The 23,026-nt window shown below is 43.4% G+C and overlaps 1 protein-coding gene across 6 annotated transcripts in view; it reads left to right on the top strand.

The window, feature by feature from the left end:
• Window positions 1–2,320: 2,320 nt before the first annotated feature.
• hace1 (HECT domain and ankyrin repeat containing E3 ubiquitin protein ligase 1) overlaps window positions 2,321–23,026 on the top strand; it is a 30,141-nt gene continuing 9,435 nt past the window's right edge. Inside the window, exons 1-18 of one of the 6 annotated variants that reach the window (XM_070835654.1) lie at window positions 2,321–2,534; window positions 6,624–6,678; window positions 7,080–7,169; window positions 9,455–9,559; window positions 9,985–10,060; window positions 10,175–10,306; window positions 11,072–11,154; window positions 11,375–11,471; window positions 11,557–11,658; window positions 11,797–11,903; window positions 13,786–13,936; window positions 16,374–16,678; window positions 19,559–19,627; window positions 19,773–19,860; window positions 21,439–21,550; window positions 22,328–22,425; window positions 22,540–22,627; window positions 22,719–22,868. In XM_070835654.1, coding sequence (XP_070691755.1) covers window positions 2,444–2,534; window positions 6,624–6,678; window positions 7,080–7,169; window positions 9,455–9,559; window positions 9,985–10,060; window positions 10,175–10,306; window positions 11,072–11,154; window positions 11,375–11,471; window positions 11,557–11,658; window positions 11,797–11,903; window positions 13,786–13,936; window positions 16,374–16,678; window positions 19,559–19,627; window positions 19,773–19,860; window positions 21,439–21,550; window positions 22,328–22,425; window positions 22,540–22,627; window positions 22,719–22,868 — 1,999 coding nt within the window. In that variant the 5' untranslated portion in view covers window positions 2,321–2,443. Of the gene's footprint in view, window positions 2,535–6,623; window positions 6,679–7,079; window positions 7,170–9,454; window positions 9,560–9,984; window positions 10,061–10,138; window positions 10,307–11,071; window positions 11,155–11,374; window positions 11,472–11,556; window positions 11,659–11,796; window positions 11,904–13,785; window positions 13,937–16,313; window positions 16,736–19,558; window positions 19,628–19,772; window positions 19,861–21,438; window positions 21,551–22,327; window positions 22,426–22,539; window positions 22,628–22,718; window positions 22,869–23,026 lie in introns of all 6 variants that reach the window. The other 5 variants (XM_070835650.1, XM_070835653.1, XM_070835652.1 and 2 more) reach the window with 5 other exon arrangements.

Below are 23,026 nucleotides of genomic sequence, written 5' to 3'. Positions count from 1 at the left end.
GGACTCACCTTCAAAGTTCTTCTTCAGCCAGGAGAGGAGGAACGGGCAGAGCAGGAGGGGCCTGTTGGCCTCAACCGTGTGACGACGTCCTCCAGGTCTTCACTGAGAGCCTAAATGATTTACTGTTGCCTCAGAGCTGCAGGAGTCCGGTTGGAATCTTGCTGCCTGCATTATATTTTGTATATTTGTATTTGTATTTGTATTTTTCAATTTTTTTTATCTCCTTTTCTTTCACTGGAATTCTCACTACTATCTTCGATTCTGATGTAGCTGTTGTGTAATGGGAATTTTCCCCTTGGGGGATGAACAAAGGTGCATCTTATGTTATCTATCTTATCTTAAAGATGACCTGCAAGAAGTGAAGCAATGGCGGCCAGTCTCTCTCTGCCGTGTACAGACAGATTGAGAAAGGTGACGGACCAGGTCATCCACCGGAGACAAACCTGCTGTGTCCCTGATAATTCAGGATCAGTGTCTGGTTATTTGGGCTTTAATGCTGGTCTGGTTCCTTTGGACCTGGAAAAGCCTTTTGAGTGGGCTGAGTTACTTTTGGAAAATGTTACAAAGGTTTGGCTTCATCCCTGGACTTATTGCCAAGAGGTGTTTTGTCTGTCTGTGCTGATGACTTTGCTGCCATTGTGAAAAATCAAGATGATGTCAATGTTTTGGACATGTGAACAGAAGGTTGGGGGATCTCCATTGAAGGATCCCGCAGGGGGCGCTGGCTGTCAGTTTCAGCTCAAAGAAGCTGTTCCTGTCAACTATCCTCTCTGTCAGTCTCCTGAAACTCCTTTTCAGTGTTTACTGGTAAGGCTTTGGGTGCTTTACAAAATGTGTTCTCACTCTGTACTCTGTGACGATGAACGGACTGAAACTGTCATTCAATCAAGTTGTCCCACTTCATAACAATCTCTAGACACTTTTCATGAAAGAGCACGACGTGCTTTCATCTTTGATGCTCGGTACAAGAGGAAAGAGGCTGAAAAGTGGAAACACCCAGACCATTTCATATTAGAAAAATGACATAATATGTTATTTATGTTGGTTGATGTCAGATATTTAAGATAGCTATCTTGAAAATGAGATTTTGGATTGGCAGTTCTTGCAATGTAGGGCTGTAAAAAGATATGTCTATTAAATATATGAAATATCTAGTAAACAATATAATAGTATCATAGTAACAATAGCTTTGGTTTGTAATGCAAAGCAGACTGTGTTCGTCTCCATAGCAACGGGTGATGAGGCTCTTGGGTAATAATCCCGTTTCTGTTGTAAAACCGGCCGTATTGTTGATTTATCAAAGACACATGGATCCTCAGTGGATCCTCCAGACTGCCACGGACTGATGTGGACTGATACAATGAAGAGAGGAAACCAAGGATAAAAGAGTCATGTGACAGTTATAGTAATCCAGTTATAGAACCCCCACATGAGCAAACAGGAAATATATTTTATGTGGGAGTTAAAGGACAAATCCTGAGGAGAAAGCTGCAGGCCTGGAACTGGACTCTCAGGGGTCCAGAGGAGAGGTGTGAGAGAGAGAGAGAGAGAGCAGTGGGGGAGCTGACCTGACCAGAGGCTGTAGGGTCCAGAGGTGTGTTTAGCACATATATGTGAAAGTTATGGACTCTTTTTGTTCAAGGAAACATGTCATCCTCACCATTTTGGTTGAGTCAAACAACAGTCTGTGATAAAAAACATCCAAACGAGGAGAGAGAACACTCACAGCTCCACAGCTGCTGTACGCCCACAGCACGATGAGAGGCAGAGACCCTACAAGCATGTGGGAATGATTCACCCTGATGTCCCAGGGTCAGTAGGTCACTGACGGTGAAGCCTGAGAGCGACGTGTCCTTAATTATGCATAACTTTAAGCCTTCATACAATTTAAACAGGTGATTTATATAAAAACCCTCCCCTGTGCAGTTGCCATGACTGCTGCCAACATGTTTATTTCTGCGGTGAAGTTGGGCCGATAGGAGCCGGCCTGAAGGCTGCTGCTTGGTCTCCATCAGTATGTCCCTGACAATGTGTTTTCATACACAGTTCATCACTGAGACAGGCCTCAGCAGAAGCAGGGGTCCTGGTAGGTCAGAGGGGGATTTAGAAACAACACCATTCACATCATTTAATCCACAGCTCAAAAGTCCCTCCTTAAGCCCGGTGCCTTTAAAACTACATCACCCATACTGCATATCGTTTGAATGTCATCACAACAGGAAGTGCCAGAGGCTGGGGCACAAACACTGTTTGTGTATGAGCAGGGCAGCGTGGCAGGGGAAAATGAGTGTCCTGTAAATCGGTGTGTCTGTCAAGAAGCTGTTCCCCTTCAGCCGAAGCTCATGGACGGCGACGCCCACGACCGACGCACCCCTATCAGGAACAAATAGATCCGGCGGGCGAGGCTTTGTTCCCTCGTTTCATCCCGGTGGACCTTCCGCCTATGATGGAACGGGCGATGGAGCAGCTGAACGTACAGCTCAGCCGGCTGACCCGCTCCCTCCGCCGGGCCAGGACCGTGGAACTCCCGGAAGGTAGATAACCACACGGAAGCCTTTAGCTCCACAGAGAGCTGACGGTGTTCACGTCCCGATACGTTCACCCGAAAATGAGCGTTCATAGCGAGATGTCTGCCAGCGGCGGGGGTCCGGGTCCACAGTAGTCTGGCAGCCCGGGACTCTGTTTGGGACTGGTAGCCCCCACTGCCCCCTGTCACCCCGTCCATCTTAGGCTGAGGTTAAGTTAGGTTATCGTGCCGAGCGTTGAGAAAAGCCTCGTTAAATACAGAGCGCGCTACATTGTGGGAGAGGCGTAAGAAATGGAGTACAGAGTGTCGTAGCACAGAGAGCCTGCCGAGGCGTGTCCGAGGGCGATACCAGCTGCTTATTCCGCAGCCACACAGCCGCACTCTTTTTATTTCTGCGCAATACAACAGAAACAAAGAGTGTGTTCGCTGCTGAAAACACGTCACAGCGCAGCGCAGAGACAGAGAGCTGCTCCCTGTCCGCTACCTGTGCCTCCACACGGACTCAACCACGCCACCTGGTGGCGGAAGCCGTGCAGCGCACAGGTGGTCACGGACAGGTAAGAGCAGCACATAGGCTGTGCCTCCAAGTATACACTGGAGACACAAGAATGGGTTCTTTGGCATTTTCTCCAAATAACACACCATTTCTTCAAGAACACTGTGAAACTAAAATGTGCTTAATCATCAGATGTATTTCTTTGGTTGAGAGCTGACACAAATACTAAGTCATAGCTTATTCCAGACAGATCCTGGACAGCGTATTGGCACCTTTTTTAGAAATTGTAAGAAATAATTGGATTTCAAGCAGGTGGTTCAGCGTGCACACACCTGTGGTGAGTCATAGGCGTCTGTAATCAAACAATCACTCCTTCAACCAGTGCAAATGGAGCAAAGTAGCCATTCTGCTGTTTTTTTGTCACTGTGTGTACCACGCTAAGCATGGAGGACAGGACAGGAGGCTTCACTGGTGGCTCCTCCAGCAGGACAATGACCCAGAACACACGTGAAAAAGCACCCCAGGGTGCCTCTAAAGATGCTGCACTGTTCTAAATGACCAGCAGCGAGTCTGATCCAAGTCCCGTGGAACACCTGTAGAGATCCAGAGCAGCAGATGGAGGAAGGCACCTTTCAGATTTGATAGAAGTGGAGCAGAGTGGGCCAGACGGCCAGTACAGAGGTGTAGGGAGTGCACGGGTAGTGCTTGACAGCAGTTAGTCCCTCCAAAGGCGGCGCTGCCAAATATTAAATCTAGGGTGTCAATAATATAGTCAATTTCTGTTTATTTTCTATGTAGGTTTTCAGTCCGTACGTCACTGCACAACTGGCTTCAGTGTTATATCACAGGCCTCAGAAAATCCACATTCTGTGTGTTCAAACATACACAGAGTACAGGGTTGACCCTCCTTCAGGTTACTCATCTTGCAACAGTCAGCTTCTGAGTGTTATTCTGCAGAACTGTCTCATTTCACCATGTAGGACATTGCTGAATAGATGTAACGGACACATAGTGGTGGATATGTTTGTGATTACCTTAGGTTATTCAAACCAAGAACTGTCTCCAACTGTAACATCATGCTCCAAAGTGGAATCTGAGCCGAACGGTCCGCTGAGCTTCTTCCTAATCATGACCGAACAGTCAGGACTTTTTACCATATGCTCCAAACTAGCAGGCACACCAGATGAAACTGTCACTTTACTACTCGTTGATGCTTGTTGAACAGCTGGTTAGATTAATTACTCTACCGTGCTTTTTATTCATCTGTCACTTCACCTGTTGTCTCCACCTCTCTGCTGTCTGCTCACTGTGACAAATGGCAGCAGCACACAGTAGAGTGTGAGGCGCTGTGAAATAACAATGAGGCGCTGCAGTGAAATCTTTTAATGTAGCAGGAAAACCCTGAAATCCTTCCAAGACTAGAGAGCAGCCTGAAAACACATTAAACCAACTCCTCTCTTGCAAAACTGCAATATTATCATTTTAGTATTGGATTCACTGTTCCAGACAACACTATCTAAGCTCTGTAGGTAAGCTTTAGTAACGGCCAAGCTAACTGGCCTTGAAATGCAGCCAGCGGAGGAGAAATAAGGCCTTTACATCAGTTAAACGCGCCGGCATTATGTTCTAAAAATGTAGTTGCCAAGCTTGAAGGGTCAAAACACTAAATTAACATTTGAATTAGGATGAAACCCTTCCAGTTACCTCCTCCTGCTGCCTCCAGCAGCTAATCCAGACTGGTAAATATCCCACAATGCATCTGTAAACTCCACATTGACAGTATTCCACTGTAGATGAGCTGTAGGACGCATCGCTGCTCACTGTCGTATACTGTGTTCAGAGATCTTCAGTGCTTCTGTGGCTTCTTGTATCCTTCAGGACAATGTTGGCTAACCTTTTGATTCATGTAGTCAGAAAAGTAAATGCACAATCATTCTGTGTTGTTTAGAGAACCGTGTTGGTCATCATGTGATGTGTGATACGTTCAAGTTGAACTTGCTCTCAAATCTCTGTGTGCCTCAGTGGCAGGGGACCAGGCCTCGACTTGGGCTTAATCTGGAGACTTTCCTTTATTTCTAAATGTTTCACATGAGCTGTTGCAGGTTAATGGAATTCCAACCTACACAGTGTGCTTTCTAACCTGACTTATTGGAGACGATTATTTGAATATTTGAAGTTATATTTATAACACAAGTAAGCTTTATTCAAAACACAACCTGAACTACAGCAGTCCATGCAGCTCACGGTGTTTATCTACAGGTCAAATCTGATTAATAATAACCAGGACATGCTGCAAATCACCATTTTTGTCCACGACACCGTTTTAAGTTTGTGGTGTCACTAGTTTCCTAAAACTAACCCTGGTCATTGTCAGGTGAAATAAACCAGTTTCATGATATTCAGATCTTGCGAATGATTTCTTAATGTGTGGTTAGTGAAATAATAGCTAAGTTGACATGTGAATCGCACAGCATCAGTGTAAAACCTTTGTGCTACTGTGTCAGCTGCGTGGCGTAGCTGAGTGTGTGGCTCGGCAGTACCTCTGACTGGTTCTTCATTTTGGTTTCACTGTGCTACAGATTTGCTCACTAAGTGATTCATGGACTCACGTGCTCTAACATGCACTCATGGCAAAGGACACTTAACTTAATTCTCTGGTCAGGTTGCTGTTACAGAATGTCATATGGACAATGTATAGGAACTCATCTTAGCAAATGAAGTGGATTCATCTCACTCAGCTCAATCTTTAAACCTTCACAAAGCTAAACTGTGGAACTTTCTAGTTTTCATGGAATAGCGTGAGCGTGGTTAGCAATAATTGCATGCTTCTTCATAGAGCAGTGAAAACATCCTGCATGCAGTTAGATTAGTCAGTAAAGTGATGGATATAAGCCTGTTCTGAAGAGGCTGTAGAAGCCTCACAGATGCCTGTTAAACACTGCTGTTTCTCTGCTGATGCCCGGTTCACACAGCATTGCACAGTGTATTCTGCAAATTTTTTGAAATTCTATGACAGTCAGTAGTTTGATCATTGACCCCTCAAGTTTCTCGAGGGATTTAACCAGTGAATCACTGATCCTGCCCCAAATTCCTTTTGCTGGATAAGAGACCAGGCCTAAAGAGACACTAGCACTACATTCACACTGCAAGCCCAAGTGGCCTCAATCAGATTTTTTCCCCCTTATGTGACCCAGATCAGATTTGGGCCACGTTCATGTGTGGTTCAGAATCGGATACAGATCAGACTTTTTGAAATGCGACCTCAAACAGATCTGAACAGCAATGTGAGCCGTATCGGAATTCAATGCGACCTGGACGTCACTCTTGGTCGACAATTGTCACAATTCTGCGCAGGTGGAAGCCCCCGGAGACACTTCACAACAACAAACATGGAGGACGGCGGCAGTCACTCCGTAAACACCGTGCTGCGTCAGATGTCGTGTGCTTCTACTGCACATGAGGGTCACATCGGGGCCTTAAACTGTTCACACTGCAGTCTGTTATAGGTCACATTTTTAAAATAATGTGAACAGCCACTTGGAAATGTTCAATTTGTTAAGTACTGATGGTTTTATTCCTCTTCTGTTTCTCCCTGCACAGACAATGAGACCGCAGTCTACACACTTATGCCAATGGTCATGGCTGACCAGCACAGGTAAGCATCAAAGCAGCTGAATAATAGTGTTGGCCCACTGATCTCAGGTACAGTAAGCATCAAAGCAGCTGAATAATAGTGTTGGCCCACTGATCTCAGGTACAGTAAGCATCAAAGCAGCTGAATAATAGTGTTGGCCCACTGATCTCAGGTACAGTAAGCATCAAAGCAGCTGAATAATAGTGTTGGCCCACTGATCTCAGGTACAGTAAGCATCAAAGCAGCTGAATAACAGTGATGGCCCACTGATGTCAGTGCTTGAGGTAAAATGCATGTTTTGTGCTATGTTTAGAGGATTTTTGCCAGTAGCAACGAGTCTGTTACCACGGCAGAGGTCTAGTGAGTTAGTGGTGTTGTCTCGAGAAGAAGTGGTTTATTTTTTCCAATGTGTCTCTATAAAGGTCGGTGTCAGAGCTGCTTCTCAACTCCAAGTTTGATGTGAACTACGCCTTTGGACGGGTGAAGAGAAGTCTGTTGCACATTGCTGCCAAGTAAGATAATGTTTACTCTGTTCTTATTAGGGAGAAGTCACAGCCTCGAACTCTGCTAGGACCACCCCCATCCTGTCCAGCGTATTTAAAAAAAAAAAAAAAGATAATATATTCCTATTAGTCCCACGGCAGGGAAATTCACAGCTTTATAGCAGCAAGTAAGCAAAAGTTAAAGAACAGCAACAAAGATGAGCAAATGCCTGTGCAAGGTGTACCCTTGTACCTAAACAGTGTTTGACAACACAGGGCATCTTCATAGAGCTAGACCAGCACATATTAGTTAATTGCAGTTATATCAGTATTGGTGTGTATGCTGGCTGGCTGGAGAGGTATCAATCAATGGCAGTGAAATAATGGCAAACTAAGAGTGAGATAATTCAGAAATATTCCATTACATTTTTTACATTCCCAAATATTATTATCAGTATCCAGCGTCAGTTGGGCTGTCCAACCTAGCTCACGTGGGGGATGCAGACAGTATGGGCCTTATTTGGGGATATCTGGATTATGTTTTGGCGTGGATCTGGATTATGTTTTGGTGTGGATCTGGATTATGTTTTGGCGTGGATCTGGATTATGTTTTGGCGTGGATCTGGATTATGTTTTGGCGTGGATCTGGATCATTAGAATGGTGCACCATACAGGTGTTGATTTGTTCCTTAACTGAGTGGCTCATATTAATAACAAGAAGTTGCTACAAATATCATACATATAGTTGACATTTGCATATGCAAATATCACCACACATACATGAACATACACCCCAATGTGCACTCACACTCACCCATATATCCCTCTTTCTTTTGCCCTAGTATACCTCAGCTGTCAGCTATGTTTGTTCATCCATAGGGGCTTAACCAAGGAAAATGGGTGGCTTAATCCCAGTTTAGAAAGGCTCCCTCCATGGGGTCTTTGAGCTGCTCATTTTGGGACACTGTCCAAACAAAATGAGTTCTCTAGTGGACATCAGGAATCCATCCCAGCCAGTGATATACTGCCTGCTACATGCCTTGGACCCTGGAGGCTGTTATGCATCCCCTCACTCCATCCAGAACTAGAATACAAACATACATACTCTCCCCATGTCCACTTTGGACTAATTATTAGAAACTCCCACATAGATTTTTGTTTTTGTATATGCATGAGGTGTATCCCTATCCTCCTGAGGACATCCAGTTGAAAATGATTATTGCCTTATCAATCTATGTAAATATGTATCTGGTATTACACCCAATAGCAACGGAACATCTTTGTTTCACCCATGAATTATTTTGGAGCACTTCTATCTATCTATGTGAATTCTTATGGTTCACACACACCATGCCAGAGAGAGAGAGAGAGAGAGAGAGAGAGAGAGAGAGAGAGAGAGAGAGAGAGAGAGAGAGAGAGAGAGAGAGAGAGAGAGAGAGAGAGAGAGAGAGAGAGAGAGAGAGAGAGAGAGAGAGAGAGAGAGAGAGAGAGAGAGAGAGAGAGAGAGAGAGAGAGAGAGAGAGAGAGAGAGAGAGAGAGAGAGTATATACATCAGCAGGACCAGGACCAGGATCCACAGGAACCAGAGGGATGAGAAACCACAGAAAGGCTCTGGGGAAGATAGCCAGTTAGAGGCAGACATTTGGCTGACATGAGACATAATGATGGAGAGACGTTACCATATATGGTTTGTTGGCGGTCTGTCATGTAGCCTGATTGTCGCTGATTGACTTGGAGAAATCTTGTAGTTCTGCTGCCTCATGGTGAGGGAAGGGGGGGGCATTTTGAACTCCCACTTAAGTTACCAAATATGGTCCCTTGCCCGATAAAGGGTTAAGCTTAAACACTAGCCATTAGTGATGCACAGAGTTTAAAATACTTGGACTCACCAGACCCATTAGAGCCTATCCACACAGCATGACCTGACCCACAAACTGCCAACACAGTGAGTTATAGAAGTTGTCTGGGTTGAGGCCTGAGACAAGGACAGAGTGAGAGAGCGACACACAGAGGGGAAGAGAAGGTGGAAGGTGGACCATTTTCCAGTTTCTCTCCCTTCAAGGTTCTCTCTGCCTCTCTAAATTCGCGCTGTGCTCCATCCAGTATCGTCCAGCTCATGCTCACTGCTCGCTCATGCTCCTCTCACAGGCTCTGTTGGATACCACTAGAGGGAAGTGAGAGATTAAGTGTGTGGTAAACATTTCCTCCTACTGGTGATACTTGGGAGTGGGATTGGGAGCAGAGATGATGATGATGTGTGCATGCAGGACAGCTGCTCTGTTCTGACATTGTGCTGCTCTGCGTTCTCTCTATAGCTGTGGATCAGTGGAGTGTCTGGTTCTGCTGCTGAAGAGAGGAGCTAACCCAAACTACCAGGACATCTCAGGCTGTACCCCCCTCCACCTTGCTGCTAGGAACGGGTATGGGTGCTACCACACTTGATCTCTGTTGTGTTCAGTTTTATTTCAGTATCTTGTGACACTTGGTCCAATGAGTTCATAAATCCTGCACTATGAATTTCATGTTATTTGCAGATTTTTCTGATTTGGTACTTGTGTCATTCATTAATGAGCTATAACGTAATGGCACAAACCGAATGTATATTTACATGCAGTGTTACTGTCGGCCTGTATAAATAATACACCTGTCACACACTGAAAGCCAGATAAACTGTTGACTTTAGTGAGAACAGTTACTCTGGTGTTTCTTTTGAAATGCCTGCTTATCTGACTTGCAGATGTTATTTTCTTGTAGTCAAAGGCTGTTCGAAGTGTGACATGGTGTGGAACATGGTGTGATTGTGTGTGTTACTGATACTGAACCCTTTCCTCCACTGTTTCCCCAGACAGAAAAAGTGTATGGGCAAACTACTGGAATATAATGCTGATGTCAACATCTGTAACAATGAGGGACTGACTGCTGTGAGTCTACTGTAATCCTTTGGCTGTGGTTTAGGTTTTATTGGATGTCTGAAAATCATTGCAATCAAATTATTCTAGTGCTTAATTAAGTGTCCATATGATCTCCTGCTGCAGATCCACTGGTTGGCAGTGAACGGGCGGACGGAGCTCCTCCATGATCTGGTCCAGCATGTGTCCAACGTGGATGTGGAGGACGCCATGGGGCAGACAGCTCTACATGTAGCCTGTCAGAATGGACACAAAACTGTGAGCCAATTCCAAAATATCTCTTTAATCAGAAAATAATCTATGTATTTTCAGGCCTGCTAGCTAGAGCATGGGGACGCCTCGCAAAATGGTGCTCTTTGGCCTGATCAGTCCATTGGTTCAAGCCTCGTTTGTCCAGCTAGTTGTCAGGAGCAGCTTGTTATGGCATGTCGTTTGAGGGTAGTAAAAATGAAGTTTTACCTGCAGTGCAAAGAGCCACTGTAAGGTCACTGAAGGAAATGTATTTAACAGCTACTTTCTTCGGTCCATATTTTCAGGGGAACTCTGACATCATTCACAGCCACTAGATGTTAATGCCCGGCTTTGGCTGTAGCTTTTATTATGACTATTATTATGATTATTTATTATGCTATTAACAGCACCTAAAATAGTAAAATTGGCCAAGACCGTGCTGATGACGGCACCCTGCCAGGATTTGAGCTTGATGCTTCTCTCTGTTATGACAGATAAATGTATTCAGCACTAACTTCACCACAAGGCTTAGCCTACACATCCTGCTCAGTTCACTGCACCTTAAGAGGTTCTGCATGTACTGAGTGCTACACCCATTAAACACATACCGTATGTATCTAAGTGCTGATGATGCAGCCTTTGGTCTCAGCTACCTACTGTGACCATAGTGTTAGCCAGTCACAGCTAGTCACCAAATAACATCGTGAGTGTTGTTGATGGTTGCTGATGTCATCTTTTGTCCAGTGAAATCTTTCCTAGTGAGTGATATGAGTGTTTGGTATGTCTGCTCAGACGGTGTTGTGTCTTCTGGACAGTGGAGCTGACATCAACAGGCCAAACGTCTCTGGAGCCACACCTCTGTACTTTGCCTGCAGGTGATTCATAGCACATTTCCAGACTCTGCTTTAGAAAATGACCTAACCAACAAAACTTGAATTCTCACTATTGATTCACATGTCAGAATAGTGTAAAAATAGTAATAATATGAGGGATTATAATATTCTAAAATGTCCACAGACAGTTTTGCATATCTGATCTCCAGTATTCGACGGTCCACCACTCCATTACATTGCGTTGCGTTCTGTTACTCTGCAGTCACGGCCAAAGAGACACAGCACAGATCCTGCTCTCTCGAGGTGCCAAATACCTCGCTGACAAGAATGGAATCACTCCTCTGGATCTCTGTGTGCAGGTGACTTTATTCATCACCTTTTAACATTTCATGCACTTTACACTCTTTAGTCCTGTGTTTACTGTCCCCCCCTGTATTTGTTCAGGGGGGATACGGAGAAACCTGTGAGATCCTCATCCAGCATCACGGCAGACTGTTCCAGACCCTCATCCAGATGACACAGAATGATGATATTAAAGAGAACATGGTATGGCCAGTTTGTCTCAACATTCATTGATAAGCCCCACTGATAAGTGTTTACACATTCTATTTCTACTTCTACTGTGTGTGTGTGTGTGTGTGTGTGTGTGTGTGTGTGTGTGTGTGTGTGTGTGTGTGTGTGTAGCTCCGGCAGGTTCTGGAGCACGTCTCTCAGCAGAGTGACAGTCATTATCAGAGGATCTTGACCAGTCTTGCTGAAGTGGCAACCACCAATGGACACAAACTTCTCAGGTATTAATGTACATATTTCAATCCATCATATCATGATTGGTTGATATTTCATTCACATGATTGCTGTCTTTTCTGTCTCACATGTTTTTTGTTACACTCTATATATTTATCTTGTTATATAGACCTTCTTTCAAACATTATTGTGACTAAAGTTTGCACTGTTCTGGTTTAAGTATAGGCAGAAAGCATTCAACATTTTTGGAACCACAGTTTTTCACTTTCTGTCTGAGAGTAATGGTAAATGGTAAATGGTCTGTATTTGTACAGCTCCTTTCTAGTTATTTCAGCTACTCAAAGCTCTTTACATGACATCCTCATTCACCCATTCACACATCATTCATACAGGAGGGATCTAATTTGGAGGAGACTATTCTTTCATACTCATTCACACACTGAAGCTGCTTCAGGAGCAAGTTGGGGTTCAGTGTCTTGCCCAACTTCGACATGTTGACCCATAGGAGCTGGGGATCGAACCCCCGACCTTCTGATTGAGGGACGACCCACTCTACCACTGAGCCACAGCCACCCAGACTGAATTGATATCAGTCTCGTGTCTCAAGTACAAAGCTGGACTGAGGTTGTGGTTAGCTTAGCGTAGCTATAAGACTGGCAGCAGGAGGAAACAGCTAACCTGGCTCAGTCCAAAATTTAAAACACGGTCTAAGTTGCGGCCAAACGGCCTCAACATTTAGTGAAGAGTCTAAAAGTGACTCTTTTATTATAGTATATAATATAATAATATATATTTTATTCAGAAATATGAATTAAACAACCAAACTTCAACAACTTTTCCTCAATAAAATAAATACAATTTTTAATAATTTTTTGCTTTTTTGTACTATCCTGCTGTAGTGTCGTCTTATATTTATATTCTTTAATTATGGCCACATCAGCTCCACAAACAAGACACACACCTGCTTTGAAAGTCTCTGTTTTCAAAGTCCACTTTTCCTTTAGCCATTTATTTTGGGGGGGCTAGTTTAAGTGTCACTATAAAGGTGCTGACGATGCATTGATCCATTGATCGGTGTGTCATTATACCTGCGGGAGGAGGGGCTGCTGCACGGGTCCTGACTAGCGCAGCAGCTGTTAGTATTAGAGGTGGGAGTGCTGTTTACCAACGGGCCATTCTTAATAGGCACATGAAATAATCTCGTGGGCCGTATATAATTGTATTGTGGGCCGGATGTGGCCCGCAGGCCTTGAGTTTGACATGTCTGATCTATGCCATCATGCTTGTAACATCAATACAAATGTAAACCAGTCAAACAACAGATTATTGAACAGCAGTGCCTCCTGCTCCTCCATCATCCTCCAAACTGCCTCTTTGTCTTTGGAATGTGCTTCCTACGTATCATTCACCACAAGAATCAAACTTTTTATGATTATAACAGCAGTTTTATAATTAAGAGGTCCACTAAAATGTAGTTAGTGCTTTTGTCTTGTAGAGACACTAATTGGTTCAAATGTGACATTCAACTAGAATTGATAGATTTAATGTGTAACTTTCTGTATATGTCTAACAATTCCATTGATGAGTGATGGACAAAAAGGAACAGTTTTCTCTCTTCAGACATTTATTCACAGTTGTCTTTATGTTAAACAACCAGTGGCAGTCAGCATCTCTAAGGAACGATCAGATCAACAAAGATGTTCAAAATCAGTGTTTGCTGTCTCATTTAGTTGAATCAGAGTAATCTGTGTTTCTCTCCTTCACTGTCTACTGACTGCACTGACAAAATATTCCAGTATCATTCCACCCTTCATTGCAGCTGTCTCATCGCTGTCAGTGTGTTTAGTTTGACGTAGTTGTGCTACAAACTGATGGTTGGGTGGTGCCAAGGTGTGTTTAGTCCCTCCTTTTTGCTCTGTCCCTCCTCAGCCTGTCCAGCAGTTATGAAGCCCAGATGAAGAGTCTGCTGAGAATTGTTCGGATTTTCTGCCATGTGTTCCGTCTGGGGCCTTCATCACCCAACAATGGCAATGACATGGGCTACAATGGCAACAAGACACCTCGCAGCCAGGTCTTTAAGGTGAGTAGAGGATTTATACAGATGTGTTGTTAGATCTAATGCTGCCACTAGCACATGATCATACTGACTTGTCTTGTGTCCTTTTCGAGTTAAATAGCACCCATAAGAATTGACTCCATGTGTTGCAGATGGAGGTTAAGAAGGCGAGTGTTCATGGAGAGGTTCTGCTGTCTGACAGTTTTTATTATTTGCAGTTCTGTAGTCTCTGTAGACACAGCACATTTTCTGGAAATTCAACAGAGAACAGTTTATAGTTAAAGTTACCATATGAGACTGTTTGTTGTCTCATCCAGCAATTAAATACCTGACATATCATGGCCCAATCCTGTAAAACTAATCTCGTCGTAAAGCAGTTCTGCTCAATGATTCACACCATTGCCTTCAATCACCGGACATTTACAGTGTAGTTGCTGGTCTACCACTTTCCCAATCAGTTAATTGGGGCCCGAGCATATGGTGATCCGACGACCCTATTGAAATGGAGGGAATTAGTATTTTACACAATGAATCGCCTTTTTGAGCGGCCAAATATGTTTAAAAAACTTTAAAAAACATAATTTACGTATGTCATGGGCCGTGGCCCCTATAAAATTTCAGAAATTGAGCCGCTCCTTTTGCTTTCACCTACATGGGCGCAATTTGGTACACTATCATTTCCAGAAGTGGAAGTTCCAGAACAGGAAGTCAGCCATTTTGGATTTAGTTTAGTGTATTTTTGGTAATTTGGATGGGTCGTAAATAGTTTGCTGGGGTTAATCAGATCCACCTCAAGTGGTCCATGGTGTGTCACCATGAAACAAATGGTTAATAAATGGACTCTACATGGTCAAATCTGCTGCCCTGAAGATGTCTACATGTGAATATTCAGTTCTAATCATAGTGTCACCTACTGGCAACAGGAAATTACTTGTTTTACGCTATGATGTCCCCCGACAAGCCAGTTCACCAGATCCACCTTAGATTTGGTCAGAAAAACCTTAAGACCTTGATGATGCTTTAAATTGAAAACTGAGTTTTCATCGAAAGGAAATTATGTTTTATAGTTTGAGGTACCCCTCCCAGCAGGTTAACCACAAGCCACTTCAAAATTAGTCGATAAAGTCTCAAGACTTTACTGATGCTAAATTGTGAAGCTTTCAAGTTTTTATAAAACGCTGTTGCTGCGGTGATGCATTGATCGCCATGACACAGGAAGTTGCTTTTGAAGGGCTAGGAATGGTGAAAACTCACCAAATTTGGCACACACATCGGGAGACCTGACATTTGTAATCTGATTCGGTTTATGGGTGTGGCAATGGGGCTCGACGCTGGTCAAATTTTGGCATCTTTGGCCATTTAATTGGGTCATAAATTGACGTATTAGTCTGAGGGCCACCTACTGGCAACAGGAAGTAAGCCTACTGTGGCAATCATCATTTCATTCATATGAAATTTCAACACTTCATATACTGGAATATAAGACGTGTTTAGTGCTTGTTTTCTAGTGCCACATAGGGGACACAGGAAGTGACACGCAACTCCGTAGTTTGTCAGAAAATTTAAAGACATGTACAACGGTCGGCGTTGCCACACACCCTGACTTGCGTAGAGGTGTGAGGGCCCACTCATTGCTGCTTGTAGCTTTAATTAGTTTGTGTTGTGTAATTTTGGTGTTAGTTAGTTCAGATCCAGTGCAACATTTGTGTGACACACAATAAAACTACTAGCTGATGGAGGCAGCAGTAGACCAGCAACTCCTGTGTTCTGTGAGGTAAAATGAAGAACTGTTTAACTGTTAACTAATAACTGTTTGTGGTTAAACCAAAAGGATCTTCCAGGTCTCTCTCTGTAGGGATCCTTCCCATAATGCTGTCAGACACTTAGAATAACAACCTGAGCCTGTCAGTTGCTAAACAAGAACTAGATTACTTTACACCCACTGTAACTCGTTCTCCACCTGTTCTCGGCTGCCAGATGAAGCGATGTGCTGAACCAATGGCAAAAGCATTTGAACCTACATGTCTTTTCAGACCAAAATGTGCAAAAATATGGTCCAGGTTTCAAAAGTTCTCTTTTAACACACAGAGAGGAGATATTAGCTACTCTTGTGTCTGGCCTTTGTAGCCATGGCACATGTTTGCACATTCATTTTGTAACTATAAGGAATCAAAACAGCTTGATTTAATTGAGAAAAGAAAGAAAACCAGGTTAAAATCTCTCGTAGTTCTTATAAGTAACCCTGAAATTATTCTTTTAGCACCACATAGGATTCGACTGTGGCACGACCTCAAACCTTCCCATCTGTTTTTAAAGGGTTTCTTTAATAAAGCAACAAAAACCATAAATAGCCATAAAGGTAGTTCTGGTTGCATTTGATTTTGAAACCCCTGTCTTTCAGATTTCTTTAAACAGGACTCTGTTTTTGGAAACCGCTCACCTCCTGCCTGTCTCTCTGCAGCCATTGGAGCTGTTGTGGCACTCCCTTGACGAATGGCTGGTGCTCATCTCCACAGAGCTGGACAGGAACAGGAAGAACCCATCTTCCTCCTCCTCCAGTAGCGAGATAACCTCTCTGCTTCTCAAACAGCGGGAGGTTGACCGCTCCAGCTCCACGCCAAAGATCCCCTCCTTGCTGGACCCTCAACTTGGCATGGAAACGGAGGTCTACACAGACGGGGAGGACGTTATCTCCATGACAGCCAATCGTCTCAGTGCTGTGATCCAGGCCTTCTATATGTGCTGCTCCTGCCAGATGCCACAAGGGTCTGTGCTCAACCTTCACCTCTCAGCTGAATCCAGTCAACATGCAAAGAAGCACAAGTAACCTAGGGAGCATTATATATTAGTTGTGATTCAAACACACCTCCACAACTCCTGTATACGACCAAAACCACAGTTTTGGGGACTTACACTGCTGCTATTATGATAGTCACCACTACTTATTCTGTACTCCTGCTGAATGTAATACTGCTGACACTAGTGCAATTAGTACTACTACTCCAGGTACTCTTACTCTACTACTGCTGACACTAGTGCTCTCTTATTTTAATATTGCTGACAATAGTACTATTATTACTACTACTGCTGATACTCCTAATGTACTACTGCTGACACTAGTACAATTACTACTACTGCTGGTACTCCTACTGTAATGCTGCTGACACTAGTCAGATTACTATTGGTACTGCTGGTACTCCTGCTGACACTGTTACTACCACTGCTACCTCTGTTTTACTTTTGTTACTACTACATCCACCTACAGCCACCACTTCTAATGCTGGTACTACAACTACTGCACTGACTTACTAATATGATGCAACCCACTGCAACATATATAGGAATATATATAGGAAAATATATATAGAAATTTTGACTAACAATTAGCAATATGGTAACAGTGAAAAACATGACAATAGTTAACCTGTTGAGCCCTAGCCTCTATTTTGGGCCTCTTCTCGAAAATGACATGCCCAAAGTTAATAGGACATATCTCTACAACCACAAGGTCTATTTATATAACTAAGGTACCATGATAAAGGTAAGACATAATTTATGGTTATGGCGTCATAAAACTAGTTTGCTGAGTGTTGGTCGTATAGCCACATGGAGCAGCTGCTGGAATGCGAGTCTCTGCTTTCATATGACACCTCGTTTGTGTGTCTAGCATGAAACTACATACCGGTAGCAGAGAAAATGTTTCCATACGTGGCGTTATGATGATTTGATGATGTGGTCGTTAGTTTGCTTGGTGTTGCAGTTGTGTTTGGTTTAGGTAAAAATGGTTCATATGAGCCGAGTTTGTCTTGTTTAATTTGATGTGCAACATGCATATATTGGTACATGATGTACTGCTGGCCGCTGTGTTTTCAAAGACTTGCCTGCAGATCTGCTCGGGTTCAACAGGTTAATATAATGAATAATAATAACAGGACTAACATCAGTAAAAAGTGGCGGTGGCTGACGATCCGCAGCAGTGATTCATGAAGCCAGACTACCACAGCAGGAGAACCAGGACCAGGATCCACAGGAACCTGAGAGATGAGAAAAGCAAAGAAAGGCTCCGGGGAAGATACCAATTTAGTACCAGACATGAAAAGAGACATGAAGCAAGGATGGAGAGGAAGAGGAGGAGAGAGGAGCCCAGTGTATCATCATGGGAGTCCCCCGGCAGTCTATGCCTATAGCAGCATAACTAGGGGCTGGTCCAAGGCCTGCGCCAGCCCTAAACTATAGGCTTTATCACAAAGGAAGGTTTTTAGTCTCTTAAATGTAGAGAGGGTGTCTGCCCTCCGAACTCCAACTGGAAGGAGGTTCCACAGGAGAGGAGCCTGATAGCTGAAAGCTCTGGCTCCATCACTACTTTAGAGGACTTTAGGAACCACCAGTAGGCCTGCATTCTGGGAGCACAGTGCTCTAGTGGGGTAGTACGGTACTATAAGCTCTTTAAGATATGATGGAGCCTGACCCTTAAGAGCCTTGTAGGTGAGGAGAAGGATTTTAAACTCTATTCTACATTTTACTGGAAGCCAATGAAGAGAAGCCAGTACAGGAGAAATATGGTCTCTTCTCTTAGTTCTGGTCAGAACAGGAGCAGCAGCGTTCTGGACCAGCTGGAGAGTCTTTAAGGACTTATTGGGGCAGCCTGATAATAAGGAATAATAACAATAATCCAACCTGGAAGTGACAAATGCATGGACTAATTTTTCTGCGTCATCATCATAGACAGGATGGGCCGATTTTAGCAATATTACGTTGATGGAAAAAGACAGTCCTTGGACATGTGTTTCACGTGGGAGCTAAAGGACAAATCCTGATCAAAGATATCTCCCAGATTCCTCACATTGGAGCTGGTGGCCAGAGTAATGTCATTCAGAGCAGCTATATTGTTAGAAAATTTGTCTCTAAAGTGTCTGGGGCCAAGCAGAATAACTTCAGTTTTGTCTGAGTTTAGCAGCAGAAAATTGCTGCTCATCCAGGACTTTGTCTTTAAGGCAGACTTGGAGTTTAGTCAACTGATTGGATTCATCTGACTTTATTGATAAGTATAATTGTGTATCATCTGCATAACAGTGGAAATTAATGTGTGCTTCCTGATAATATTACCAAGAGGAAGCATATATAAGGTAAATAGTATCGGTCCAAGCACTGAGCCTTGTGGAACTCCATGTCTAACATTAGTGTGGGCAGAGGACTCATTAACATGTACAAACTGAAATCGATCTGATAAATAGGACTTAAACCAGCTTAACGTGGTTCCTTTTATGCCGATGAAGTGTTCCAGTCTCTGTAACAGGATGTGATGGTCATTGGTATCAAATGTGACACTCATCTCTGTACTTGTTAGATCTAAGTCCTCTGTCGGATGCTCTTTTATTTTCTTCTATTAATGAGAAGTAATAGGTGGCTCTGCCATTACAGAGGGCTATGTTGCCAGATTAAGCATGATTCTTGGTGGCAGCCATATCCTTTCAAGTTTTCGCATTCTCCTATGATCCAACATCATTTTCAGTAGTTATTTTGCCATGTCAGATATAAATCAGTCATCTAATTGTAAAACAGATGCAATTGCTGAGATGTTGCTGTGTCTTTTCCTTTCTCATTCCATCTTCCTCACCCTTCACCTCCCTCTCTTTCTTCACCCAGAATGACGTCCCCGCGCTTCATTGAGTTTGTCTGCAAGCATGACGAGGTGCTCAAGTGTTTTGTAACCAGGTGAGTCAAAGTGGCCCTCTGCCTACTGCAGGCTTGTCCCACAGTATGAAGAGACGGCTTTCTGAGCTTGCAACTTCTTTCCTCTTTTAATCTTCCCTGTTGTTTCTCTCTCTGTGTATCTCTCTTCCTTGTCCTCCTTGTTCAGGAATCCAAAGATCATCTTTAACCACTTCCACTTCCTCCTGGAGTGTCCAGAGCTGATGTCACGCTTCATGCATATTATTAAGGGGCAGGTAAGACATGAGGAATTCTTGTATTAAGTGTTTTAAGGGACTCAATATGGAGCTAAATTTAGTCAGAAAATGCAGTCTGTCCTTGGCTCTGGGAAACTGATGACATTATTCACAATTTTCTGGCTTTTTAGAGACTCAATATGGATTGAATAGCTCTAAAAACAGACAAACAGATCAATCAATAATGATAATAAGAATTAGTTGCAGTATGCATGACCACGTGTACATTTTTCCACTGTTAAATGTCAGTTTCTTTAGTTAAGAATTACGATTAATATGTACAGAGTGGGGTACACATTAATCGTAATTCTTAACTAAAGAAAGTGATGGTGGACTAATCAAAAATCTTTGTTTTTTATGTGTTTATGCAAATAACAAAACTAGCCATATATCACTAGGTATATCATCAGATTTGTGAATGTCAAGTATCGAAATCTTTATTGGCCTTAAGAATCCAGTGTCGATCAAGCTGTTATCACCTTAGATATATTATCATCTCATCATTATTATCTTTACTTCAGGGGAGTTTTTCTTGCCATCGTTGCCTGATATTTACTCATGTGGGGATTCTTGAACCCTTAATTTTGAATTCTTGGATCTTTTGTAATGTATCTAGTAAAAGAGACATACTTAGTCTTATCAAGAGTCTCACTGCTGGTTGTCTTTGTCTTTGTCAGCCACACAGTCTGATGCTGGTGCAGGCTTCACTCATACAGCTCTACAGTCTCTGTAGGTAGCTCAATTCAAAAGGGGGAATTCCTCAATTGACCCTTCACGAAGTCCTGTCCCTCGAATGCAGTCTGGTCAATCAGAAGGTGCCATCAGCCAGCTCCGATCTCACTTGATTTATTAGCTCAGTAAACATTTTCCTAATCAGTTTATGGTCTCGGTTGCTAGTTTCGAGTCTATTTTAACACAGCATGATGTTCGTAAATTACAGTCCAATTTAGAGGAAAATAGACAAGGAAGGGGGGGCTTTAGGGCAGGGCTACCTGCCGACTAACTAAACGGTACAAGAACTGTAAGAATTTAATTGTTACGTCAGTTAATCAATCAAGCAACATCCATAGAGCCAGTAAATGTCTGCCAGATGATGTGGCCAAGAAGCTGGTAGCCCTGGCTGCAGGTGGCACAGAGGAAAGTTAAATATTGTTCATTTACATAAACTACATGTAATAATACAAAGCTGGTTGAAAATGGCGATAACACTTCTGTTAATTTTCATTTATGTGGCTTCATGGAGTCTCATTACCCATGGATCATGGCTTGCCTTGGAGTAAGCCCTAGTTTTAACTACAGACTTGAACCTGTGAAGTTGATTTTATCTCCTGATTCATCTCTCAGTACGCCCTGCTGCCCTAAAGGTAGAAGCCTTTTTCTCTCTTCCACTCTCATCCTTCACTCTCCCTCCAGCACTGAGAAAACAAAGGCATACATTGTGCAAATAGACGACGGCCACATGTGTGTATTAGATGCAGCTTTCTGAGAAATCTACTGTCTGAGAACTGATAGTGCAGCAAAGTGATAATTAGTTAGGTGTCATGTAGTGTGGGATGAAGTCCTGTCTTTCCCCCTCAGCCTTTCAAGGATCGCTGTGAGTGGTTCTATGAGCATCTGTTGGCCGGCCAGCCAGACTCCGATATGGTTCATCGTCCGGTCAACGAGAACGACATCCTACTCATCCACAGAGGTACAAAACCGCCACCAGAAGAGTGGACGGAAGATCACGCCAGAGTCCATTCACGGGTCCAATTTACACTTCAGTGATATGTTGCCTGGTTTATTGGTAAACGTGCACAAAATGAGCTTCTGGAGGTGAATGTGTGAACATGTGTGCAACGTGAACATTTTGTGTAACTCTGGGTTACACTAACACAACACAACATGCTGGTGGCACCTCTGCTGTGCTAACACAGTGGCCTAATCACACAGCTGACACACTGCTACTATCACATTCACATTTACGGGCAATTTAGCCCGTCCTCAGCAACCTAACCTGCATGTCTTTTGGTTATGGGAGGAAGCAGTCAGAGGAAACCCATGCAGGCAAGGGTGGAACATACAAACCCAGCATGCCCCAGCTGGCCGGTGGGTTCAACCCCAGGCGACCGTTCTAACCACTTCATCAGCGTGCCATGCACTCTTAAAGCAGTTACTGTCTAAAACTGGTTCTAACGTAAAAGTAAAGATGCTGCTTGGTGTAAAGTTATGTGACAAAGTGAAATACCAAGTTGTATAGGTGTAAGATAAGATATTAAGATAAGATATCCCTTTATTAGACCCACGATGGGGACATTTACAAGGTGCAAGCAAGTTGAGAGTAAATTGCCAGTTTCTAAATAGATTTTGTCCACATATCAAAGAGAGAACTAACAGTAATCACCATGTTTCCTCTGTTTTCTTTTTTTTCTCATCTTTTGTCCTTAACATGTTCTTATACAGTATTCTGTGGCTCTTTTACTAACAGACTCCATATTCAGGAGTAGCTGTGAGATGGTATCAAAGTCCACCAATGAGAAGCTAAAACAGGGGATCGCTGTTCGCTTCCATGGCGAGGAAGGGATGGTGGGTTTCTAAATTCATATGACGATGCGTGAGTCCTGTTTCAGCTGTCAGCTGATTTAATCCAAAGCAGTGAGTTGCGTTGTGGCTGGTGTTGAACTCGTCTGTGTATTTCAGGGCCAAGGCGTGGTGCGGGAGTGGTTTGACGTCCTATCCAATGAGATCATCAATCCAGACTATGCTCTTTTCACTCAGTCAGCTGATGGTACGTGAAGCTTTCCCGACTGTGATAACATACAAGTGACAAGCAGAACTTTATCATGTAGAATGAGGGTGTGTCTGTCTGTTATCTACAGGTACCACTTTTCAGCCCAACAGTAACTCCTCAGTGAACCCAGACCACCTGAACTACTTCCGGTTCGCAGGTCAGATCCTAGGTCTGGCTCTGTACCACCGACAGCTGGTCAACATCTACTTCACCCGCTCCTTCTACAAACACATACTGGGTAAAGGAATGCCGCCATATCAGAAGCGTCAGACCAGAGCGTTGTTGTCAATATTTGGGGCCATTTGCTTTTAACAGTTTGTTGTACATAAAAAATCAGCCCAACTCAGTCAAACTGGAATGCACATGCATCATACACATGACACTTGATTTGTGTGA

The sequence above is a fragment of the Pempheris klunzingeri genome, chromosome 8 (assembly GCF_042242105.1).
Source record: "Pempheris klunzingeri isolate RE-2024b chromosome 8, fPemKlu1.hap1, whole genome shotgun sequence".
Lineage (NCBI taxonomy): Eukaryota > Metazoa > Chordata > Actinopteri > Acropomatiformes > Pempheridae > Pempheris > Pempheris klunzingeri.
The sequence above is the reverse complement of the archived record's forward strand: the minus strand, read 5'-3'. Positions and strand labels throughout refer to the sequence as shown.